The sequence below is a fragment of the Pseudoliparis swirei genome, chromosome 22 (genome assembly GCF_029220125.1).
Source record: "Pseudoliparis swirei isolate HS2019 ecotype Mariana Trench chromosome 22, NWPU_hadal_v1, whole genome shotgun sequence".
Lineage (NCBI taxonomy): Eukaryota > Metazoa > Chordata > Actinopteri > Perciformes > Liparidae > Pseudoliparis > Pseudoliparis swirei.
This window is the reverse complement of record NC_079409.1, coordinates 13,861,577-13,879,925: the sequence shown is the minus strand read 5'-3', so window position 1 is coordinate 13,879,925 and position 18,349 is coordinate 13,861,577. Positions and strand designations below refer to the sequence as shown.

Here is an 18,349-nt window from a genome sequence, read left to right as displayed (position 1 = left end):
CTGTGTGACGCCTCGCTGGAGGAGCTGAGCCAATGGCTGTGTTAGAGCGGATGGCTGTGGAGGTCAAATTAAAATACAAAAAGTGTTTAAGGAGGTTGTCAGAGAAGGATAATATAAAAAACCAATACAGGCACATCATCAGGAGAGAAATAAAGTTGATGGAGCAGCGAGTAGGATGTCCAAGAGTCAAAAGAGTCTGGCAGGAAAAGAGGTGTGGTCTTCCAAGAACAACACAGCAACGTTGAAGGAGGGGAGGAGGAGGAGGAGAGAAAAGAGAGGTAGAGGCAATGAAGGAGGGATAGAAAGAGTTGAGCTCTTCTCAGGATTAATCTCTCTCAATCTGATCAGTGTGTGAGGTGGACTGATTCACTACAGTGGACAGGGACTCAGGGACTCTCAGGTAAGGACGCTTTTACAAGGTTAATTTAACTCAACTAATGTGTTAATGTTGTCTTATATTAGTTCAATTATTTCCACGAGGTGTAACAGAAGACAGTTAAGAGCCGTAGTGTGGCGGTTTACCTTTTACCATTTAGAAGCAGAGGATCATAAACCTTGAAGAAAGAAAAGAATAAGCATGAGTTTGGAGATTGCCGGTGTCAGTTACTAAAACTAAATGTAACTGCAGTATCACAACGTTGAGACATCTCCAAAGATGTGGCTGTCGATGGATTCCTGAAGTAATTCATCTTTATTCACGAGATGTAAAATATTTAGTTAGATTTATACATATTTGAGATGTTCTACTAAATGTGCACCTTTAAGTTTTTCAGGAAGAGTCAGGAGTTTGGTAGTGGGTCAATTAAATAGTTACTCTCTAACACATGTTGTTTCATGGAGGTTTCAGAGGCTGCAGAGTTTGTTAGATTCCAACTGAAGAGCGTTCAAATCTGTCATAAAATACATATTTTCACTCACTGTTTTAATACTGTTTGTGTCGCTGGCCGTGACAATGAACCAGAGTAAAGGTGACAGAGATGAAACATGAAGAAAAGCCTCTGCTCCCCATGTGCTTATTATAATGGACAACATGACTGTAATTAGGAGAAGAGGTAAATAGCTTTTAAAGATTTTTCATGACAAGTAATGCTCCATTTGGCCGTATCTTTATTGTTCAGTTATATCATGCATTTCCTAAGTAGATTAATTCATTATTCAACAAATAATAGATCATGTACAACTAAATATAATGAATTAGCAATGAGGAGATGCTTTTTAAGGTTTGTAATCTACTAAATCTGCTGTTTTTGCATCTCACAGATTTAAGTAAAAAGGCATTTAAAGACATAAATATAATTTTACACAGACTATTAAGTGGATGAAGCACCAGCAATCAGACTTTTCTTAACCTTAGAAAAAGTGTCTCAACCACATTTGGGGGAACCACTGACCAGAGAAAATGATGTTGACATTAATCTTGTGATGCACTGAGATGTTAATAGTTTCAACGCCATCCATTCTCATCTAAACTGTTTTTTTAAAGCATAGGTCGAACAGCTGTTTTTAATTTGGGACTAATCGCACTACTTAAATATTCACCTTGAACATACGGTGAAGCAATGTTGCACGAGCCGTGGATTAACACACACACACAGGTGGCACAGCTGTGTGTAATCAGGTTAATTGAGTGGCTTGAGGTAAGTAATAACCTTATAGGGCTGAGCGCTGCTGATTGGCTGCGACGCGGTTTTGTACCTCGACCATCTGTCTCTCCTGTAAGCCGCTGATCAGAATCAGGACCGCAGAGACACAACGTATAAGTTCAAAGGCGGTTTCTTTATCATAATGATAATAAGTACATTATGACAAAGATGATTCTCAATGAATTAAACAAGGAATTATTTATAAATGAACTATGAGGCTTAATAACACATATTTAAATTGGCGTTTGTTATTGTTTTTATATTCAGGCAGAAATGATCAACATCAAACAGCAGACTGTGTTTGTTGGTATTTTTACACTGTGTTTCATTATTGATAGAGTACAGTGAGTCATGTATGAACTATCCACACACACACACACACACACACACACACACAGTGGAGCCTGGTCACTGTGAGCAACAGGTGGTCGAGGAGGTTTAGCTGCCATTTCAAAATGCCGACCCCGTATAATGAAGGGCACGGTGCGAGTGGTCAGCCAGGCCTAATGACGCGGAGAGGGTGAATAATGCATGACACACGGACGTTTGGGGATCATTCTGGGATTTAGATTTTAAACAATGTACGGCTTTTAATACCATCCTCCAAGTATAAGACTTAAATAATAACACCAAATTCAACAAAAGGTTCTTTTGGGCTTTCCGGAAGTCAAAACCATCAAAGTAAGTTCCCACCAAAGGTAGCGACAAAGGTCCTGTGACGCTGTCGGGTCCGGTCAAGATGTCCCTCTTGTGATTGGGACTAATCCTTGTCCGGGCGGCCTCTGGTAGGTTCGGCCCTGTAAGGTCACCGGTCAGGCAGACTGCAGCTAACTGGGGCCGGAAGGGCGTCGCTGAGCTGTTTATACACGCCAGCCGGGTCCAGAAGTGTCTCTTCTCAATGTCCTGGTTGTGGTTGGAGGAAATTGACTAATAAATAAAAAACAGACATGTCAAAAGATGAGAAAAAGTTAAACAACATTAGCATTGTAATCAGGAATAGAGCTGAATCAGCACATCTCAGACTGAGTCTCAATATACGAAAGCTGCCTTTCAGGACACATGATGCTTGTTGATATGAATAGAAACCCTAAATCTAAAATCTGGTGTTTTGTTTGACAGGTTTTCATTTTTCGGTGACGGAGGGAGAACACTGTGATTTCTGATTGTGATGGGTGGATCCTCTGACGATGGAGATCTTTGTGATCATGCTCCCTGATGTCTCCTCTCCAACAACAAACAAGTCAACACAACCTTTACTTTAACTGGCATCGCACATTTTGATGTGAAGCCAAGCTCCTTAGACTTACTGGATGGGGATCATGAGGAACTCTCAGTCTCGACACATGTTCCTTGTTCCCTTTGGGTTTTCTTTACTTCTCCTTTGCCCTTCGACTGCCAGCTCAGGGTCTGACTATGACTACGGGGCTCACCCACGCTTTGTTTGCACCCCTATTCCTGCGGATGCAGACCCCGCCTGCTTCCCTACAGGGGGTCCAGGTGTAGGGGCAGCACGTCCCAGTGGTCCAGGCCATCAAAGTGCACCTCCTGCTGGCTGGTGGGGGGCGAGCGAGGAGGCGAAAGCCACCATCCTCCACCTGAGGGAGAGCCTTGTCCAGCAGAAGGAGACCAACCTGGACCAGAGAGAGACCATCAGGGAGCTGACGGCCAAGCTCACCGTGTGCGAGGGCCTCGGCGTGGCATCGCACCCCCATCACGCGGGGGTGGCCGGGCACTATAGCAACCAGCAGGGTCACCATGGAAACCTCATACCGGACTCACCGCACTTCACCTCTGTGGGGGGGCAACCGGCCGACGGGGGGCACAGCATCCACCACCAGGAGAAGGATAAGCATGTGACACCAGGGGACATCACATCGTCCCCAGAGCAGAGGGAGAGGATGCTGCAGGCCCTGAAGGAGAGGCTGGACAATCTGCAGGTGAGCAACGACAGGCAGAACTTTTCTCTCATGGCCAGTAAAACTATAGGTAGAAAGAAAAAAGTGGATTAAAGTAAATATAACACAATTAAAGAGGAAGAAGAGGGAGGCCTGTGATGTGCAGCGGGCCCTTATCAGTCTGTCGTCACCAGATTGCTGAATAATTAAGTCCCTGCGTGGTAAGCCCACTAAGTCCTTAGAAAAGAACAATCAATTACCTCATTGCATAAAGCCACTCCCCACATTGTCAAGAGAGTCACTCTGAGGTCCCTCAGAGCGACAAGCGGCTCACAGTTGGACGTCGCTCTGAAGCTTTGGATTGACCGGGCACGTTTCATTTGAGCTGGTCCTGTTTCCTCTAGATTCTCACTGCTTTTACTTTCCAGGTACATCTAACTGTTCACTTCTGCTCGCTCTTCTCCCTCAACGGTGATCACAGACTGGTGCCAGGAGCTGTTTAGTGTGTAGCGGAGATGTGTGTGTGTGTGTGGGGGGGGGGGGGGGGGGTGGCAGCACTAGTCTAGCATCCGCAGTAGTTACTGTAATCTCCCTCGACAGACGGGTAATCTGGGCATGCACAGCAACAAAGCCTGGATTACCTGAAGACGAAGAGGAGCAGAAGTAGACACAGGAAGACACAATTAATATCCGACTGCTACATTTGACATTGAAGGATGAATAGTGGATGTGAATCGCGGCAGGTCCTCTCTTAGACGTGCAGGTGACAGACCGTGACGCGTGACTCCTTGAGGTCAGTTTGAGTCGAGGCCAAAGCACCACTGATGTCTTTGACCTCACAGGGGAGGCCGACTCGTTGTGACTCACACTTCACCGTGTTCTGCACCTCCCTCCGCAGACGAGGAACACATCCATCACCTCCTCCAGCTCTCTGAGGGAGCTGCTTCAGAGGAAGATCAGCGCTCTGGAGCAGCAGCTGCACCATCGCACCTCCGCCCACAGCGGCCCAGACCACCACCACGAAGACGGCAGCCGCCGAGACCATCGCCATGGCGACCGCCATGACGATGGACACCCAAATGACCACAAGGACGACCACAACGATGGCGGTCACAGTGACAACGGGAGCCATGATGACCGCCACGATGATGATCGCCACGGTGATGATCGTCACGGTGATGACCGTCACGGTGATGACCGTCACGGTGATGACCGCCACGGTGATGACACGGACCATGCTGACGGTCACCATGACGATGACGGCCACCACAGTAATGGAGCAGATAGTTACCTTTCACACACAGGATACAGAGAACCCGGCCCGAGGACTGGTTTCCACTCGAATAAACTGGAAGCGATGCTCCACCAGCTGCACCTCACAGGTACGGAACCAGCGCGGGGACCGGTCAGCCAATGAGACGTGTTCAAAGTAATACCAGTAATATCTGATTCTTATATTACATCAGGACATGTTTCTACAAATAAAAAACTTTCCCCACATTTTTATGAAAGAATTCTGTATTTTGGATGATAGATATTTGAACATAAATCATTATCTTCTCACATTCTTATCATCAGGAATGAAGTTTTAAAGTTCATTGTTGATCTTGTTTACGGCTGTTAAAACAAAACAAAACTAGAATGGGCACTCGGTAGAGCGCATACCTTCGCATATTACAAGATTGGGCATTGAATTATGAACATTTTGGCATTAGTTGCATGCCAATTGGACAAAAATGTATCGTGCTATGGTAAAAAAATGATTTTGACCTTTCCATGACCTTGACCTTTGACCCGATTGATCCCAAAATCTAATCAAATGGTCCCCGGATAATAACCAATCATCCCACCAAATTCCATGTGATTCAAGAAGATTTGACCTGTTCATGACCTTTGACCTTGACCTTTGACCCGATCGATCCCAAAATCTAATCAACTGGTCCCCGGATAATAAACAATCATCCCACCAAATTTCATGCGATTCGGTTCAATACTTTTTGAGTTTTGCGAATAACACACATACAAATAAATAAAGGTCAAAATCTTTTTTTTACCATAGCACGATACATTTTTGTCCAATTGGCATGCAACTAATGCCAAAATGTTCATAATTCAATGCCCAATCTTGTGATATGCGAAGGTATGCGCTCTACCGAGTGCCCATTCCAGTTTTCTCATGGTTTGATGTCATCTCTCTTTAAAACAGGCTCTGCCAGGACAAAGCTTCACAGTCCGGACGCCTTCCAGATCAGCTTCCCCATAAGAAGCAACTACATGTACGGCCGGGTGAAGAAGACGCTGATGCAGGAGATCTTCGCTCTGACTTTGTGTCTTTGGATCAAGGCGGGCGTGGGGCCCGGCCTGGGGACGCCCTTTTCTTACTCGGCACCCGGACAGGCCAATGAACTGGTGCTCATCGAGTGGGGGGACGACCCCATGGAACTGCTGATCGATGACAAGGTAGGGGGAGGGGACACACACAGTCCTCACAAAGCAGATTGGCTGATTGCATACGATTTTAAACTCTTTCAAAAATATCTCTACGTATTATCCTACTTAATATTATAAGGAATTCCTTTAAATGGCATATCTTAAAAGACTTCCCTGCCGTCGAAGCAGCTTCAGAGACATTTAATGTTTAAAAAGTGTTTTCCCAGGATGTATTTATTTGTCTCACCCTCTCCAATGGCTCACCCGCAGGCTGTGGCGCTCCCTCTGACGCTCGCTGATGCAAAGTGGCACCACGTGTGTGTGACCTGGTCCACGCGGGACGGCCAATGGGAGGCCTACCAAGACGGCGTGCAGAGGGGGTCCGGGATGAACCTTTCTCCTTGGCACCCTATCAAACCTGGAGGGGTCTTCATCCTGGGACAGGAACAGGTAAAGACAAAGATGTATTCTCTGTAGATGCACATTTCAGGGAGGCAGAACAATGAGAATGAAATATGCGAAATATTAAATAAATACCCCACAAAGAGCTCTGAGCTTGAATCATTTTACAGTCCAGAGAAGCCTTTTTTTAGGGGGTTATTTAGGCCATTAAGTGACTGCATCTTATTTCAGAAATTGAGCATGACATTCTCACTGCTCATGGAGAATGTCCTTTCCCTCTTCTTCAGGACACTCTGGGAGGCCGCTTCGATGCCACTCAGTCGTTTGTGGGTGAGATGTCCGGAGTGCACATGTGGTCACATGTCCTGACTGCCAGTGACATCTCCAGCCTGGCGTCCTGCGGCAGCCACCTCGGAGGAGACGTCGTGGCTTGGTCCGAGACGGAGGTGGAGCTGCATGGAGGCGTCGCCAAATACCCCTTTGACCCGTGTCACTGAGAGGCCATAACACCTGGGGGGGGGGGGGGGGTAGATCCTTGAATGTACTAAGAACATTTATTATAGATCAAAAAGTGTGAGGATAAAACAAGTCCCTTTGGCTTTAGGATGATCATTCAGCGGCACCAACTCAATGGCTTCCTCTGAACTTAACCAGATACCTTTTATTTAAAAAGATCAATATCAATAAGTGGTGTCTGTGTTTTTATTGAGACTGTGTAGAGACTTAGTGGCCTTAGGTTTTGGGCTCCACTGTAATCCTGAGCTCGTGTTGTATGTGACATATTGTCATATTGTTATTAAGACGTAATACTGTAGGACTGTGGTGACATCAGACCGTACATGTGTCCTGTTGTGGTGACTAACTGTTGTTAATTTGGATTATAGTCATAGAAATGTGTTGAGGAATCCATTTGTAATCTGGATACTTCTGGTGTACCAGAAAATACAGCTAATGTACCAAAGAAAACGTAGAATTGATTTGTGTTACACAACTCTAATAGTGTACGTGTCATAGATAGATTTGTCTTTTGGGTGGAATACTGCGGAGCCGATCGATTGAACTCAGAGTTTTACAGCATAAACTCGACAATGCATCAGTTTGTTCACTTAATCGCTGACATGCATCACTTTTTCCCCCCAATTTATTTTAATTATCCATTTGAAACTGTGTATTTTGTGTGATTAAGTCATTGCACTGTGGCTTCTTAATTTCTCACATGATCTGGGCTTGACTGTATATGTGTTACAAAGTTTACTGTATATAAACAATGAGATTAGGCCAGGTTAGATTTTTGACATTACGAATTGTGTGCGTTTGTGATTTTCTCTTGTAAATGTAAATAAAGGTTGTTGTTCATCACTTGTGGGGGTCAAACACAAACAAGAAAGGTCAACTGGCAAAATGACAACAAATTATAATATTATTTAACGACTTGAATCTCAGTCACACACATTCACAATGCAGCTGATCCACAAGACGTGTTAACTACAATGAACTACTAACTTTATTTGAGCTCAACTAACGTGAACTAGTTACAAAGAGCCAGTTACCAGGGTGTGTAATTGTTTTAACGTGAACTCCGGTTGAACTCGTATAATCTGCTGATGCAGACAGAAAGAAAACAAAAACATAGACCCACTCCTACAGAAACAGTTGATTTGTATTCAGTATAATGTGAATGTTGTTTTCTACGTTCACCGTCTTGGTTTCGTGTGTCGAGTGCTCAAAGCTCCCAATTTAAAACATACGCAGCAATCGTGTCGGTTTACCATTTATTGTTACACAGTAGTTTACTGGCACCAATGTATCGTTTTCATTTTGCTACATTTACAGATGATCTATCAATCTTCACCTCACAGTAAATAAAAATAAATAAATACAAAATTAACACATTTTCTGAAAAGGGTGGAATCAGAAACAGAGGTCCAGTTTCAATCTGATCATTCCAGTGTTCAATATTCAGATTTAAGGAAAATATTTGTTGGCAACTTGGCACTTCAAGAATCCCCAGAAAGGGAAGGCCTACAGACAGACCGTGTTTTGAGTGGATGCGCCAACATGGAGGTATAAATTTAGGCCGTGGTTAGTTTGATGGAGGAGAGTCAAAGGCAATCCGTATCTGTATTTGAAGGATTAATCACTTGCTGTGTCTTTAAGGGTCTACATGTTCTGATCAGAGAGAAAAGACCTCAATTCACTTCAAACAACATGATCTTATCATCAGGTGAACAAATACGGTACATGTCGTGATAAAAAACTGCTAAAGATGGCCCTGACCAGGCGGTGGCGTGAGACAGTATTTCTACACAGTTCATGGTTCATCCTTCGTCATATTGCAGTGGGTGAGGTCGCCAGTAGAGGGTGAGAAAGAGTACCGTCAGTCAAAGTAACAGCATTTTCTCCAAAATGCTAAAATTGATAAAGTGCAGGAGACAAGTATTTTCACTACAATTTAAAATGCCAAGTCAACAAACTACGAGTAATAAATTCATGAACTGGATGTCAAGCAAAACTATCACTGGACACAAATCTAGACTCGTTACCGATTCATTACATCTGAACATTTGTATATTATATAATGAATCAAAGCTTTGTTTGTGTTCCTTGTTTCGTCGTCTCTTCATTTCTTTCACGATGGGAAATGACCGTTTCAGCTTGTGAGCAGCTCAACAGAGAGAGACTCATTCCTGCTTGTGCTTTACAGTCGGGTTTACTCCAAAAACCAACAGGGAGGCCGGAGTTAAATCAGACGACTAAACATTTCCTAAATATATTTTTATTTTACAATAAAACTAAGATTAAAACAATTCACTCTATGCATAAATCAACTTTTTCCATGTCAACAGGGAACACTAAAACTTTTCAAATCAGTGCACTAGCGTGATCAGCGCTGCATCGGTACCTACGACCGACACCTCAAGTTATCAACATGCAGTCCTACAGCAGCTCGTACAAAAATCAGATTTTAACAAAAGATAAAGAATAAATTAAATCATTTCTATGTGTATCGTAAACAAAAATGCTAACATCTATTTACAAAAAGTGTACATCGTAATGAGCTGCCTTTGTGATTTCTCAAAGCTCTATCAGTTAAATGTCTGAGTTATTACTCGTGAGAAAGATGTCAATGCTCATCGGCAGGAAGGAAATTATTCGTGTGACGCTCGAGCGTTACAGCAGAGAGGACATGCTCAGTATAGTGGTATGAAGGATTTGTAAACAAGCCTACAGACTGGAACTACGGTTTGCTCGGCTATTGCTCCAACGTGTAAAAAAAACACAAAAAAACATGCTATTCTCAGTCAGCTGAAACAAGCAGCTATCTGGAAGGAGAGGAACAACTTTCTCCAGTAATTCTGCTCGTGAAGAAACCTTTCAGCCTCGAGAAATGGACATATTTGAAGGTCAATAGTAACGTGGCGAATAGTCATGAACAGTGACATTTTCCTCATAACGGTTGAAGTATCTAAGGGAAGTCAGGAGCAATGAGTGTCAAAGCCATTAAAAATACTTTCGGAAGCGATGGACACGTCTCTAATCTGTAATCAGTTGCTGCTTCCACCGATTCCACTCGGACCAACGTGGACTGAACATAAATCTTGTTAGTGTTTGAATATTGCATTCACATTTTCTCTAGAATCAAGAAAGGCAATTTCTCATCCAGGCAGCATCAACACACGTGAAAGACGACTTCACGAGAACTGAAGCGGCTTGCTCCTTAAGACCATATCGCACTAATGCAGACGACTTTCAGACAGACTGTCTCACAGTTGTTGTTGCCATTGTACTCATAAACTACGAAGCATTCACCAAATCTATTTAGAGCTTTGTTTGTGGTTTTCAGAGACACTGTTAAGGAGGAAGGACAAAGTAAGATTCTCAGAATTAAATCCAGATACCTAAAATCCTGAAGAATCATTAAATCCTCCATTTTCCCAGCGTTGGCCAATTTGTCCATATTGGGTAAGCAAAATGTTGTTTTAAAATCACACACACATTAGTGTGAATATGGTCTCAAAGACATTTCACAGTTTACGTAAACGCTGAACGAGAGAGGAATGTGGTGAGAAGACGGGACAGCCGTGGTGCTCCAGGTCGTGCAGAACAGCAGGAGAGTAAGAAACAAGATTGCAAGAGGCAGCCGCGGTGGGGGGCGCCTCGCTCTGGATGTGGCTGTCAAGAGCCCAAAGGACCACAAGGCGCTACCAGAGAGAGGGTGCATTCTCAGGACGGTGAAAAAGAGGGGGAACAAAACCTAAAACGGGAAGTGGGGAGCAGGGATGACAACCTGTGTCCAGTGTTGGAAGGAGGGATGAGAATGACAAAGGAAGACAGGAAGAGCTGATGGGAATTCTCTAGGGTTGTTCCTCCTTCTTCTTCAGTGATATACGTTTCTTCCTGGCAGCGAGCATTTCATAGAAGGGATCAACACTGACAGCAGATCTGTGTAAGTGACAAAGAAACACTATTGAGTTGAGTGGATCATAAAAATATACAATTAAAAGACCAGAGCGCAGATAGGGTTTTTAAAGGAGGCCCTTCCACCAGAGGGAACCCCTTGGTCTACCACTACACTCATTTTTCTTGTGACATTATCCTCTATTTTTATTTCCATACTTGATGCTGTGGATCCATTCATCCTTCTCCTCGGGTGTGGGGGCGGAGATACGATACACATTGTGGTTTCCTTCCACTACTCTCCCATCGGCCTCCGTCTTGCACGCCTTTATCAGCTGACCGCGGTTGTTGGGGATGTACAACTCAAAACAGTTCTGTTGGGAGAAAAGAAAGGGACGGTTGATTAAAAATCATACACAAAATGTGTAAAAAGTACAATTAGGATAATTACATATGCTTGTATCTAATAAAAAAAGCTAACTTACAGGTTTTCTTGGGTCTTCTACCTCGCGGATGCTGAGGTTTTCCAAGGGAATGATGCCTCGGGGTTCCTTATCCTGTTAGTGAACAACAGCAGGTTAGGGAAGAAACAGTTACTGCAACAAGTGCCTTTATTGAAATAAAAAAACTATATTAGAAAACAACAAGAGGTAGAAAACAAAACAAGTACAATAAGTAAGTTAAGATATAATAAATGAATAAACCGAAAAAGTAAAACAAGATATAATCGGACCGAGTGGTTGAGTTCACATTATCGTACATAAAATATGAAATGTTGATTACATTTTGTTGTTGTCCCGATAAATATTTGAGTGCAAGAAAGAACAATTCAACCAATCAGCATCATTTCAGTTAAAAATCACCAAATTGGAGGAACATTTAAATGAGTTTGAAACACTGGCATTTCAGTGAAGTGATGCTTCACCTTTTGGCTCCGTGAGCGACACTAGACCTCCTGGAACATGAGTTTTTTAAATAGTTATGGTTGTATGTCGTCTCTTTCGTTACTATTGTGTCTGTGCAACTAAACCAGTCTGCCCTCTAGGGATCAACACCGCGATGCATCCAACCCCGGAGCTCACGACCCAACTTCCTGTCAGATACAGTATATTACTGACAATGTGAATTTACCTCTAGGCCCCAAATAAGCGTTCACAGACAATCCCAATTTTCTAGCGGCTTTGCAATCCTAAACATCACATTTTATTTCACGATAAAAACAATGTCAGCAATTATTTAGCTTTTTTTTTTAATGAGAAAATCCAATGTTATTACAGTATAAACATCCTGTTTAGACGGTTTAATTCACTGGATGGAGTAGAAATGTAAAATTAACTCAGATGTGCACCAAAGACTTACTGTGGTGTATTCAAAGTAATAAAGGCAGTTGTCTGTGAGAATGAACCATCGCCGTTTCCAGGTTTTCACTCGTCCTCCTGAAACACAAGAATACGTCACGCTGATGAGTGAGGGGAGGAAACAAGATTTCCTGAGGGGGTCAAAGTTCAAAGGATACTATTCTACAATTTCTACATTCTTACAGCCGACAACGTGGCTATTTTTTAATTTATTTTTTAACTACAACAACTGTAAGTACATACCTCCTGAGAAAACAAGCAGCGGCAGTAGAGGGTGGAAATCGCAGGGAAGAAGCAGAGACAAAGGGGACCAGAGTATTTAGAGGAAGACAGAGGACAAATAGAGAAAGACGGGGAGGAGGAAGAGAAATAGATTAATTAGTGACACAGAGATCACAGGTACCGGCATGCAAAAGAAAATCAGATGTTGCCATATTGGAAGAAAGCGAGTCTCCTGCTCCCCATCATGCTATGGCCATGTTCAAAAGCCACAATACTGTGAGCGGTCAGTCCAAGAGGAGGCAAAGAGCAAACCTCAGACCACAGGGCAGGTAACAAAAAGCCTTAAGACAGAACAACGTACACAACCAGGATACAGAACAGATCACTGTCTTCTCTCAATAGAAATGTACAGTCCTGGCATCTGTAACTTTTACTTACTTGATGTGTTCAATTGTAAATATCAAAGTCAACAAGGGTAGAGGTACTCCACCGCAAGCCAGCAAAGTCTCAGTGGCATCATCTCACCAAGTTTAAGAAGCCAGCCCTCTCGGTCAGGGTTGAAGAAGGTGTGCGTCAGGTCGTTGCCGTCGTCTTCTGGGATCTTGAAGGGCTCATTTTTAATGCTTTCGTAAAGATTCTGTAATCACACACAAGATGATAAAATAAGCTCACTAAAAATATCTTCACTGGCTTAATTTTAATTGCCACTTAGTCGTCTCCAAAGAAAGCCAGTGTAGAGGTCATCGTACCCTGAGCAGGTCCTCGGGCAGGTCTCCTCCCTCATTGATGCCTCGGTTCATTGAGATGAACCGGTCAATTCCGGGCTTGTCCCTCACGCTTGGGTTGTGGAGGCTTGTATTCAGCATAATGATGGCAAATGACAGCACATAACATGTGTCTGTGAACAGGAGAGACAAGCAAGAGAATGCACGGTGGTGAATTACAACAAATTAAATGATATAGTTGAACATCATTTTAAACTATTTGAGGAAATAATTAATGAAAACTAAAGGAAACAACTGAAAATGGTAGAACTGAAAAGCAATGTTTATAAAATGGTCACAATGCATGCTTTCATATCTGGTTTAGGGGCTTGTTGTTTGTGAGTGCACACCTCAAGTGAAATGCCTCTTTAATACCTTGTTGTAAAATAAAACCTGATTTAAGGGACAGCTCCCGCCCACACACAGAAGACATCCTACATTAAGTTGCCACTCATTGTAACGCGGTAGTGCTTACCAGTGCTCTGGAAGACCCCGGGGTTGCAGTGGCAGTATCTCTGAGCAAAGGCCTCCATCATTCTGTCAATCTTCTGAGCTTCACCAGGCAAACGGAAACTCCACAGGAATTGTCTGTAGAGTTTGAGGTTCAGGTCACATCACAAAGAAAACATTTGGCAATCAACGCCAAGTTAGACACTCACTCCCTCCCGCTCTCTTGCATAATGTTCCCCTTCCTGACCCTTAGTGATAATGAGACTTTCCACAGTGGAGACGGGTTGTTAATCAGTCGGAGCCAGAACACCAAGAGATTGTGTCCGTGGTTCAAAACAACACGCATGGTTTACCTGAGGGCCTGGACGAGGTTGAGATCAGTAAACTCATGGAGGTCAACAAAAGCCTGAAGAACTTTGAGGTTGAATTCATCCCTGCAGAACAGCAACGGAGAGTTCACAGTTACAAATATCTGACACAAAAAGAGAAAGAAAGACAAGATATTTTAAGGCCAATCACCTTTCTCCAAGGTAATCTCCTATCGCGGTCTTGTTGAGGCCCTCGCCTTTGTAGAGAAACTGGGAGATATCCTCTGTAGTGTGTCTGAGCATCTCGTTGTCCACCAGAAACACAATGCCCTGTAGAGGGGGGGGGGATGGAGAGCGTTCACTTCACAGCCAAACCGGAGTGAAGGCAGATCAAGTATTCAGGAGTTTTACCTTTTTTGGGTCCATATTGAATTTCTTCCTTCCCATTGCCACATGCCGACTTTTCTGGAGCGTTTTACTGCAGAGAGCCAAAAAGTCAAATTTAAGAAAGAATGGCTCTTGTAGCATTCAAGTTACATCTTCTTAACAATAATTATAACAGCTCAAATAAACAAATCACTGAAGATCACAAGAAAATATTATCACAACACTTATTTCATATGAAATAACAATCATAAAATGCTTTTATCAGAAGCTGAACAAAACAATGTCGGTGCGGGGCTTTGTTGGTTTGATCATATCAACAACAATGAGAGAAACTTTGAAGTCACATTGGGAGGAGGACAAGTACTTTTGGGCCAGTAACACAGAGGCAATGTGACACCTGACTGCGTGTTGGTCCTACCTGCCCTCCGTGCTGGTCTCCAGCCCCTCCACCTCCAAAATGGCCTCTCTTAACTCCTCTCGGAGCCTCTGTATCTCCTGCAGCAGGACGCCCTTCCTCCTGCGGATGTCCTCCAGCTCAGAGCGCTCCTCCGGGCTCAGGTCTACAGGGACTGGAAGGGAAGAGAAGAAGAATGACTCCATTGCTGCTGCAGATAGAACACATGGTAACTGTGCCCGAACAACACGAGGCAGACGGCGTCTTTATTAGGAACATAAAAGACATTGTGTACAACTATTTTGAGAACTGCATTGTTACTTAACATTGGTTATTATGAGTACTCTTTCTATCAATATCCCACAGGGGAGAGGAGTGGAAGAAGTAGAGTAGAAACAGTCGGTACTCAGGAGAGGCGAATACAAAACACACAGTGGAAAGGAACTGGGCGAGGACACTGGTGAAGATAAAATTGGCTCTTTTAAATCAGTTGCACTTATACCTCACCACACATTCAGCCTCAATATTTCCCTTAATTGTCCCCCTAATCTTTCCCTTTCCTTATCACTTATCACCTTATTGCACCTGTTGTGAAAAAATAGAGAAAATCTGCTGTCTGAGTGACGGCACGAGGCGGCTGAACAACTGGAAGTCTGACAGTCGGGTTGAATTGGTCAAAAATTTCTCCCACACAAACACTTGAATGAGAAACATCTACGGTTTGGTTCCATTGGCCAATATCAATCAATCACACATCCAGATTAGTCTAAAACGTGGTTAACACTAGCGCCATCAAGGCAGGCAATTCATTCAGGTTGTCTTTACTGGGTGATGAGACATCCTCTTTGAGATGTTGTTCACCACCTAAACAATAATTTAATTGAAAGTGAATGGATTTGTATTTGTGCTGCTCACTGTGAACCGTTTTCATTGCAACGGCTTCCCAAGTGAACCCTTAACAAGTGTTCAAAATGGGGGGCTGTCATATTTACTGAAAGCTGCTCCATCAGCAACATGATCACATGTTAGATGAGTGCAGAACCAGAAGTCTCCTTACAAGCTAGAGAACCAGCGCCATGCAGTTAAAACAGGAATATATGTAGAAGACTGAAGGATTTATATGGAATGAAAACATTGACATAATTAAATTATATCAAACCAGTTATGAGGGATGTAGCTATAGATAACTTTAAAATGGACGTCTGGGTGATAAATAATAATAATAAACAGACTTGTTCTCAGAAATGTCACCTATTGTTTTGTTTTTTCATGGTTTCGGAGGCTGAATTACACACTCACCAAAACGTGATTGCCTGTTTATTAAAGATGTCTATTAACTTTCTTTTTTTTGATTGCTGCTCAAATACACTGAGGTGTGGACAGTTTACACCGAGATGAAACGTGGGCAGTCAAATATAGGTCAGGTACGCTCTCAATCCCAGGTGTTCCATAATACCCATTGCAAGAGTCCATTCCCTGTGGGAGAGATGCTGATGCAGCTGTATTGTGACTTTGGTCAATTGTATTGTGCTCTAGTTTTTAACGTGTCGATTTGATACACAATATTGGAAACACACAGTGGCGGGCCGTGCATTTACTACCTAGGCCTTCAATGCCGTCTTACTACAGCTGAACAACCTAATGTAAGATTAGTTCACCATGTATTTATGTATGTACATGTGTATATATCAGAGAACCCCCCACCCCCCCACCCATCAGTGCTTGAGCCTGCTCTATCCCCCCCAGTCTACGAGTATCCAGGGTACACATCCTGGTTACCATATTCTGCTCCCCAGGACTCTCCCAGATCCTCAAGTAGACCTCTGAACAGTGCTTGAGTCTGCTCTATTTACGCACTCTGGATCAAAGCTCTGTGACGTCACTATAGCTTATAGCGAGTATCGACGTCACAGCACAGAACCAGAACGCTGCGTTGTGAGAGCCAATCAGCGCTGAGCTGCTCCGCTGTTGGATCTAATTGGCTGCTGCTGCTCTCGTGACGCTGGATGCGGAAGTCATTCACACCGGGGCGCTAGATGTTGCGACGTGTGCGGCATTTCCACAAGAAGTATAACGTAGACAAATTGGTTAATTATTCCGTGGCGGATGGCGGAACATATTTTTCCACGGAGCAAAGTAACGGAGATAAGCCACGCAACCCTCAAATATTCTGATGTTTTAATGACGTGGTTCAATTAAGTACTCGCTCTCTTAAACTTTAAATCTTGAAAGAAATAATGTGTTGTGTTTGTGCGTGTGATTTTGTGTGGTGAATGTAAACTCAGCTGTCATAACAAGCAGCAGGAGAGCACCGTGTTAACCTCTTGGTATCCTGCATGCTCAAAACATCAGAGCATTGTTTATTAAGGCTGCCCACATAGCATTTATCACTTTATTTACAGGCCTAGGAAGAGGACCCTCTCAAAAAAATGTCCAAACAGTACTTTGAACAAGTAAGATGTATTCTAAAGAATTTAACATAAAGACAGGACATTTGTGCAATAGAATTAGGCATGTTTTTGTAAATGAGAGTAGAGTTATTAAAACACATTTAAATTCTTTTAGGTAGCAAAGATGCCTCGTAAAAGACCTTTGCCAGGCCAGAATGCAGGGTACAACATGGGTACAACGCCAAATTAATTCAAATTTCCTGATATTTGAGCCACCAACGTGTGAGGCTGCGTGCGCGGCAACATTTTGGTCACCCCCGACAAAATCTCACTCCAAGGTTTTTTGAAAAGTTGGCAGCTCTGTGTTTAGGCCAGCAGAGAAGGCCTTGCTGGCCCTGACGGCCCACCACTGGAAACACATCAATGCATGAAGCAATATAAAATAATAGCGTCTGTAGTCTCTGAATCCTTAATCGGTGACTCAAGTTTCAGTTGAACAAAACGTTCATATTGATTAGTGGTTATTGACTTCAGCTCAGTGAGTCATATAAACAAGGGTAGTGTCTGAGAGAAGCTCCATTATATATTTATACTTCGCACTGAACGCCGTGATGATTTATTTTGAACAAACCACGCAGAGCAGTAGCTCGAAGTTGCAGCTTGAGCTCAGCCACATCCTCCCGGACCTCAGTGTTTAGTCTGCAAAACAAACCCAACCACGCCCACAGTCTGGATCAACAGGACGGGTCGATTCATCCTCTCCAGCAGGCTTGAGAGAAGAGGACCGTTTCGTTATTTAAAGCAATGCCCCCATTTTAACGAGCTCGTGTGTCGCTTGAAGCCAAACGTTTGAGCTCGCAGCCTGACCAGCGTGAGCTGGGAGCTCAGGGAAATAATCAATATCGAGTTGGCGTCAGGCGAAGCTAATGCATCCGTGGCGGATTGTAACCTCAACGTGGTTCACGTGCACAACCACAGTGTTAGGAAAAGATGGCAATGAATGCAGTCCATCATTCCATGACACGTTGGTTAACCGGAATGACCACCGTGTCACACCTGAGCACATCGACTGAGCCTGGCTGCTGCTAGCCAGTTAGCTCGAGGCAGCCCAGGCAAAAGGCTAATTAGTAACGTGAAGCCCACTTACTGTAGTCCAGGTCATCCATTTTGGGCGCTTTACTTTTAGGCATAAATATTTCGGAGTCGACTGTCATTCAATATCAGAAAAAAATAGGATATATGTCAAAATATATCCTACAAACTAAAGGGAAAAAATAGACAACCCCTGGTGTCGAACTGTTGGGCCGG

The 18,349-nt window shown here is 43.4% G+C and overlaps 2 protein-coding genes across 3 annotated transcripts; one reads left to right on the top strand and one right to left on the bottom strand.

The window, feature by feature from the left end:
* Nucleotides 1–322: 322 nt before the first annotated feature.
* si:dkey-283b15.2 (neuronal pentraxin-1) lies at nt 323–7,729 on the top strand. Of its 2 annotated transcripts, XM_056444991.1 has the most exons (7): nt 323–400; nt 2,763–3,580; nt 4,437–4,758; nt 4,843–4,920; nt 5,745–5,998; nt 6,239–6,418; nt 6,658–7,729. In XM_056444991.1, the coding sequence occupies exons 2-7, from the start codon at nt 2,954–2,956 to the stop codon at nt 6,865–6,867; spliced, it is 1,671 nt and encodes a 556-aa protein (XP_056300966.1). In that variant the 5' UTR covers nt 323–400; nt 2,763–2,953; the 3' UTR covers nt 6,868–7,729. The 2 variants fall into 2 exon arrangements, with proteins under 2 accessions (XP_056300966.1, XP_056300965.1); XM_056444990.1 differs by having other exon boundaries at nt 324–400; nt 4,437–4,920.
* A 399-nt stretch (nt 7,730–8,128) lies between these two features.
* cyth2 (cytohesin 2) lies at nt 8,129–18,345 on the bottom strand. The gene is made up of 12 exons (XM_056444997.1): nt 18,189–18,345; nt 14,676–14,826; nt 14,282–14,348; nt 14,082–14,200; nt 13,916–13,996; nt 13,588–13,700; nt 13,098–13,246; nt 12,874–12,985; nt 12,128–12,204; nt 11,254–11,325; nt 10,988–11,142; nt 8,129–10,813 (listed from the first exon to the last, which is right to left on the bottom strand). The coding sequence occupies exons 1-12, from the start codon at nt 18,253–18,255 to the stop codon at nt 10,726–10,728; spliced, it is 1,251 nt and encodes a 416-aa protein (XP_056300972.1). The 5' UTR covers nt 18,256–18,345; the 3' UTR covers nt 8,129–10,725.
* Nucleotides 18,346–18,349: the final 4 nt, after the last annotated feature.

Bases quoted from the DNA above. Each gene is read 5' to 3' on its own strand.
- si:dkey-283b15.2 (XM_056444990.1), top strand. From the start codon at position 2,954: ATGGGGATCATGAGGAACTCTCAGTCTCGACACATGTTCCTTGTTCCC. The intron at 3,581-4,436 runs GTGAGCAACGAC...CTCCCTCCGCAG, and splicing joins AGAGGCTGGACAATCTGCAG to ACGAGGAACACATCCATCAC. The intron at 5,999-6,238 runs GTAGGGGGAGGG...GCTCACCCGCAG, and splicing joins AACTGCTGATCGATGACAAG to GCTGTGGCGCTCCCTCTGAC.
- cyth2 (XM_056444997.1), bottom strand. From the start codon at position 18,255: ATGACAGTCGACTCCGAAATATTTATGCCTAAAAGTAAAGCGCCCAAA. The intron at 14,349-14,675 runs GTAGGACCAACA...GGCTCTCTGCAG, and splicing joins GAGACCAGCACGGAGGGCAG to TAAAACGCTCCAGAAAAGTC. The intron at 12,986-13,097 runs GTACGATGACCT...GTGTGATTACAG, and splicing joins TGCCCGAGGACCTGCTCAGG to AATCTTTACGAAAGCATTAA.